General features: G+C 37.1%; 2 protein-coding genes across 4 annotated transcripts in view; both read right to left on the bottom strand.

Moving 5' to 3' along the window:
- Positions 1-374: 374 nt before the first annotated feature.
- Positions 375-1,193, bottom strand: LOC118740042. The gene has a single exon (XM_036471538.1). The coding sequence runs from the start codon at positions 1,191-1,193 to the stop codon at positions 375-377; it is 819 nt and encodes a 272-aa protein (XP_036327431.1).
- Positions 1,194-2,559: 1,366 nt separating this feature from the next.
- LOC118738784 (ADP-ribosylation factor 1) overlaps positions 2,560-5,986 on the bottom strand; it is a 41,768-nt gene continuing 38,341 nt past the window's right edge. For all 3 annotated transcript variants that reach the window (XM_036469754.1, XM_036469753.1, XM_036469752.1), the window contains exon 5: positions 2,560-3,191. In XM_036469754.1, coding sequence (XP_036325647.1) covers positions 3,027-3,191 — 165 coding nt within the window. In that variant the 3' untranslated portion in view covers positions 2,560-3,026. The remainder of the gene's footprint in view (positions 3,192-5,986) is intronic.

The following is a 5,986-nucleotide window of genomic DNA, read 5'->3' as shown; positions in this document are numbered from 1 at the left end:
ACCAATTTGTGAGTTAGTCGACCGATCGATAATCGCCTTATTTTTCATGTCCACGAGTATGTCAAATCGTTGGAGGAAATCCGCGCCAATAATCGGGTATGACACATCGGCGACGATGAACAGCCAAGTAAATTTTCGGTCGAATCCCAAATCTAACGTTATACTCCTCCTCCCATAAGTATCGATCTGAGTATTGTTGGCGGCGACCAACTTGATCGAAGAAGGTTGCACCTGATCATTGCGACGTCTGGGTACGACGGAAACCTCGGCCCCAGTATCAATTAAAAATTTTAACGATGAAGCTTTGTCGTGTATGTAGAGACGGCTGGAAAATGGATTAGCCTCCGTTGTAGCCGCTTTGAACGGAGGGCTAACTAGTTTTCCGAACGTGTTTGCGTAAAACGGCAAGGTGACCTGCATCCAGTGGCTCGATCACCGAAGGTACGGTGGTACCAACATATATAATCTCTAGCCAATTGTTCAGAACCCCCTCGTACAGTTGTAGTCGGCCGTAAGCGAGGAGCGCTGTTTCGCTCCACTTGTCTCATGCGTTGGAATCTATTACGGTTGTTTTGCTCGAGTCTGTCCAGCCTGTATTCAAGGTCAGCAATGGTGGCAACCTCCACGTTGCTGTTGTTAGACGCGTTTACCGCATTCACTACGTTGGTAGTAGTTACCTCCATTATGCTGTCGGCTCTTTTCACCAACACTTCTACATCCTCATCCAATGTCGTTAAGATTTGTTGCACCTGCAGAGGCAAACGCCGCAACCAAATTGACTTCAGTATACTCTTATCCAATCGATTATGTGCCAAATCTTTCATCTCCCGTAGTAACGTAGTCGGTTTCTTGTCATTTAATTCGCATGACTCAAAAAGTCGCTTAAGTCTTTTCTCTGTCGGCTCACCAAATTCAGCTAGTAGTCTCTCCTTTAACGCTTCGTACTTGCCTGTAGTTGAGGGAGATGCAATAATATCGCTGGCGTGCATTAAGATCGCCGAATCGATTTCGGCGACAACAGTGTAATACTTGGTATCGTCTGTCGTGATACCAGCGCGCGCAAATTGCGCTTCGACCTGAGCAAACCACAGACGTGGATCAGGTTTCCAAAACGGCGGCGGTTTAACAGCAAGGCGCCCCAAATGCAGCATGTTTTCAGCATCCATAAATCTGTCTTCTCCTTCGCTGACCATATTCATCGTCGGGGTCACCAGTTATAGAAGTCGTTTTCTATATTCTTAAATTTATTTAATATAATGAAAATGTCGAATTACAAATCAAAGATGTTGCACGAATGAATTAGAAAAATATATACCAGGAAATGTATGCAACAAGCAAAGGTATGTTTAATTAATTATTTCTTCAAAGTTTATAGAGTTGCCATCTTAGCGAGAGGAATAATGTAGTAGTCCTTAACCCCTACAGATGTATGATTTTTATAAATTAAAGAAGCAACTTTAAAAGAACTCCCCCAAAAGCCCTTCTGAAGTATGTCCTATAAAATCTCTTCTGGAAGGCCTTCCATGGGTAGCGAAAGAAGAAGCCCTTCAATTTTTGCCACTCCATACAAAAAAGAAAGGAATGTAGAGTGGAAGGCCTCTTGACTCTCAGGAAGGCCTTTCAGAAGGGCTTTTAACTCCTGAAATTATCTACTGGTTATTTAAGCAACCGTAACTTTTTATTCACTCGTTTAATCTTTCATCTCTATTTACTTAAAATTAGTATTTAGATAATAAATATTGGGTCATATAAATAAAAAGGCTCTGCGGATTTTCGTCACTATGTGGTTTTGATTCCCATACATATGTACACCTGACAACAAATCAAATTTCCAGAAGATAATTCAGGTTCAATCGAGAAAGAGCGACCAGAATTGGTCAACAGAAAAGGAGTTGTGTTCCATCATATTATTGCTAGGCCACACACATCTTTGATGACTCTGAACTAATTGACGGAACATGGTTGGGGAACTTTAATGCATCTCCCGTATAGCCTACACCTTGCACCGTCGCACTTCCATTTGTTTCGGTGTCTGCAAACCTCTCTGACTATAAAAAAAATTGCCAACCGATGAGCCGCCGAAAATCACTGGCCAAGTCTTTCGCCGATAAAACATAGAAATTCTACACCGATGGAAATATAAGGCTAACCGAAGAATGGCAAAACGTTATAGATAATAATGACCAAAATGTAAAATTGAGTTCCAATGAAGAAATTTTATTTCAAAAACTTTGTCAAAAATCCGCGGAGACTTTTCATATGACCCAATAAAATGTTTCATGCCAAAAGAAAGTGGTGGAGTACAGGCCGAGCGCATCGTCTTTTATATTACCTTATTAAAGTTGCCATTGTTTTTACCTATGTATTTTGCGATCGTTCCATTTTTCGTTACAATTTATTATTTATTATATTTTTTTGTATATAAAGAGCATGTGTGTTGTATGTGTATGTGTTTTGCCTTCGTTTATATTTTTTTTTAATCTGTTTCAATTAAATTTAATCAATATTAAATGAAATTACAATTAATAAAAATAAAGATAGGAAATACTAAAATTATACTTAGAAGTGGATGCCGTATTTGTAGTCCCTTGTTGATGTTTCTTCCCTTCCTTCACAACTCATCTTTAGTTTTGGATGCACGTTATGTTTTGCGATTTGTTATTGTTGTCATTAACATACATACATGTATAAATTGTTTTGAAAATGGATAGTTTCTTTATACAGCGGTTTTACATGTTTTATATTGTGTCCTTCTGATGTTCCGTTCTCTAAAATCGTCTTCTTTTATATCACTACGTTCAATGTTTTCAACAACCGCTAAACAAATGATAACCGCCTTAAATTGCTTGATATTGTTGCAGTTTGGATATGAGGGGAATTGGGATCAGTAGGATTTTGATTTCAGTTGATTTTCTTGCTTTCATTTTCGCTTTTTGTTTCTCTCTTTTATTCAAATTTTCATTAACTTTATGTTCAAATCAAAAATGTATTTTTTCTTTAATATATATTTATATATGTATGTGTATTTAGCGATTAGCATTCTTAAGCTGATTGGATAACCAATCGAGACCTTCATAGAGACCATCGCCGCTGGTTGCACACGTCGCCTGTATGTACCAATTACGGTTTCTGAGTGAGTGCAAACCGAGCTTGTCGGTGATTTCGGCCGCGTTCATTGCGTTTGGCAGATCCTAAAATAAAATATAAGTTTTTAGTATGCATTAGTAATCTTTACAAGTATTTAATGATTATGTATAACCACTTTAAATTGTCAATTTCATAAAATTTATTAGGTTTTAAGTAACCACAAAGTTATGACAATCTCTCACGAAAGAGAAAGCTTGAACTAATTAGAACCCATTAGAGCAAAACGTTCTAAATATATCGGAAATTGTTTTATTAAAATTTGTGTATATCAAATATATTGTGTTTAGAGGTTTCAATTTTTCAATACGGCGGATTACAAGCATCCCGACAAACTTTATGCAGTAATGAGTTAATAACGCCTGTTTTTCCTATTATTGGGATTATATTGAAGACGCATTCGTCTTTTTTCGATCGAAGAACTTTTGAAACGATTACCTAAAGGGTGAACACACCAAAACTGCGACACTTTGGGAAACTTATAACTCACCTAAAAAGGTTTCAATATTTTGAAACTCAAATGCCATGAGTAGACCATGACCTTAATTTCACGTAGGAGAAATTCCATTTGAATTTGATTTCTAGTTAAGTTAAAAATGGCAATCGAGTTAGAAATGAGATAAATTATTTTGCACGAGTTTATAAATAATCCGGCCTTAAGTGCGCGTAAACTTGCTAAAAATCTAAAATTGCACCATTCGGCAGATTGCAGGGTTTCGAATCTGTACAAGGAAGGTCTGGCAGTTACCAGAAAACCTGGAAGCGGGGGTGAGCATGGTCAAAGTGATAAAAACAGTGCTCGGAAGGTCCTCAGTGCGTTTTCGCGAGATCCGAAGATTTCGTCGCGTTCTGTTGCAAAATCTGTTTGTAAATCGCAGTCTTTCGTACAAAAGGTAAAGCGGAAAGCTTCATTGAGAAGTTTTAAAGCTCAAACAACTCCAGATCGAGACGCAAAGCAGAACGTTAAAGCTAAATCCCGCAGCCGGAAATTGTATGAATCCCAAATTACAAAATACAAATGCATTGCTATGGACGACGAAACCTACTGCTTTCAAAACTTCAAATATATTGCTGGTCAAGATTTTTATACTGCTGCAAGTCGTCAAGATGCCCCTGAAAGCTGTAAGCTGAAAACGAAGTCCAAATTTCCAAAAAAAATACATGGTTTGTCAAGGTATTTGTTCCTGTGGCCGTAAGAGCAGCCCTTATTTCACATCCGGGACAATGAACGCTCAAGTTAATCGGGATGAGTGCCTCAAAAAGCGTCTTTTGCCATTTATCAACAGACATGGTACTTGACCACTGTTCTGGCCGGACCTGGCAAGCTGCCACTATGACAAGGACACATTGCAGTGGTATAATGCAAACAACATCAATTTTATACCTCGCGCCTGCAATCCACCCAATAGCCCAGAGCTACGTCCTATTGAGGAATATTGGTCAATCGTGAAAGGGATATTGAAGAAGACGGGTGAAACAGTAAGAAATATCGAAGAATTCAAAACAAAGTGGTTGTGGGCGTCGCGTAAAGTCGATGATGCACTCGTGCAGAAGATGATGGCGCGTGTGCGACGAAACGTCCGATCACTTGTATATGTAGCAAATAATAACTAATATTTTAACATTTTAATTATATATAAACTTCAAAGTATTATACTACAAAAAAAAATATTTCAAAGTCTTCTTGTTTCTTTCTGGTAGTCATTTTTAAGTGTCGCAGTTTTGGTGTGTTCACCCTTTAGTCATAAATACTTTTAAAAAAGCTTCGATTTTGTCACCAGAAAAGTGTGTGAATCACAAGAGGGCGAGTTTCAGGGACCTGCTAATTCACTATTTGACTTTGAAGGAAAAAAGAGCAGCGGAAACTGAATATATAAATCTTTTAACTTTCCCATGGAATAACTTTTCTCAGAACCATTCCATTCGGCTCTGAAGAATTTTGGATAATTGCTTACGGAGTGAAAACCGCAACAGGCGATAAAATGTTTGGAAATATAAGTAAATTCATATTATTATCCTTGCCGTACTCATACGCTTTGTTGAGCGCGTTTTTTCCGTAATGAATTCAACAAAAACTAAGATTTGAAATAGGATGACGTTTTCAATATCAAACAGTATGTTATCGAGGTTGAATAGCTCAATATATGACAGCAACAGAAATGTAAATCATTCAGACACTAAAGGTGATTTTGAAGAAATTGTGGAAATAGCTGATCGCGCCTTATAGGTTTTTATTTAATTTTTAGCGCCGAGCTCTGAAAAGCAGATTGTGCGATTAATCAATTAATATGAGTTATAATAAATTTAATAATTGCGCAGTCCTATTGCAAAATGTGTTGAAACAAATATTTTTAAAAAGTATGCGTATTTTTAAAGAAAACTGTTTGTACATCACTATTATATAAGTGATTTTTGTTATTTATTATTACCCTCTGAAGGTATTATATTCGTTTTTGTTCTTAAAAACAATATTATAAAATGATCTCAATTTTAATATAAAAGATTTGTTAAATCGATTTCATGAATTTTATTTAAAAAAAAATGGCGATTCTTGGCGATTTTTTTTCAGAAATTGCGCTTTTTTTTAAACAATCTGGACACCCTGATCGTAATCGTCTTTGGGTTCCTATTCGTCTTAGTCCTAGCTTTCGTGTTCGCCTTTGTATTTATCATCGAATTTGTGTTCGCTAAAGTATTTGTCATCGCATTCGTCTTCGTATTTGTATTCGTCTTGGTCTTCGCTTTGGCTTCATGTTCGTTTTAGCCTTTGTCTTCGCATGTCCGAGTATTCGTCTTTGTCTTATTCTCAAGGTCTGATTATAACCACTTAACGTAACTTAGA

Source organism: Rhagoletis pomonella, unplaced genomic scaffold, assembly GCF_013731165.1.
Source record: "Rhagoletis pomonella isolate Grant_MI unplaced genomic scaffold, Rhpom_1.0 Rhpom_scaffold_00005, whole genome shotgun sequence".
Classification (NCBI taxonomy): Eukaryota; Metazoa; Arthropoda; class Insecta; order Diptera; family Tephritidae; genus Rhagoletis; species Rhagoletis pomonella.
This window is presented reverse-complemented; position numbering and strand designations above follow the sequence as displayed.

Excerpts from the sequence above, each read along its gene's own strand:
- LOC118740042 (XM_036471538.1), bottom strand. The coding sequence starts at position 1,193 with ATGGTCAGCGAAGGAGAAGACAGATTTATGGATGCTGAAAACATGCTG.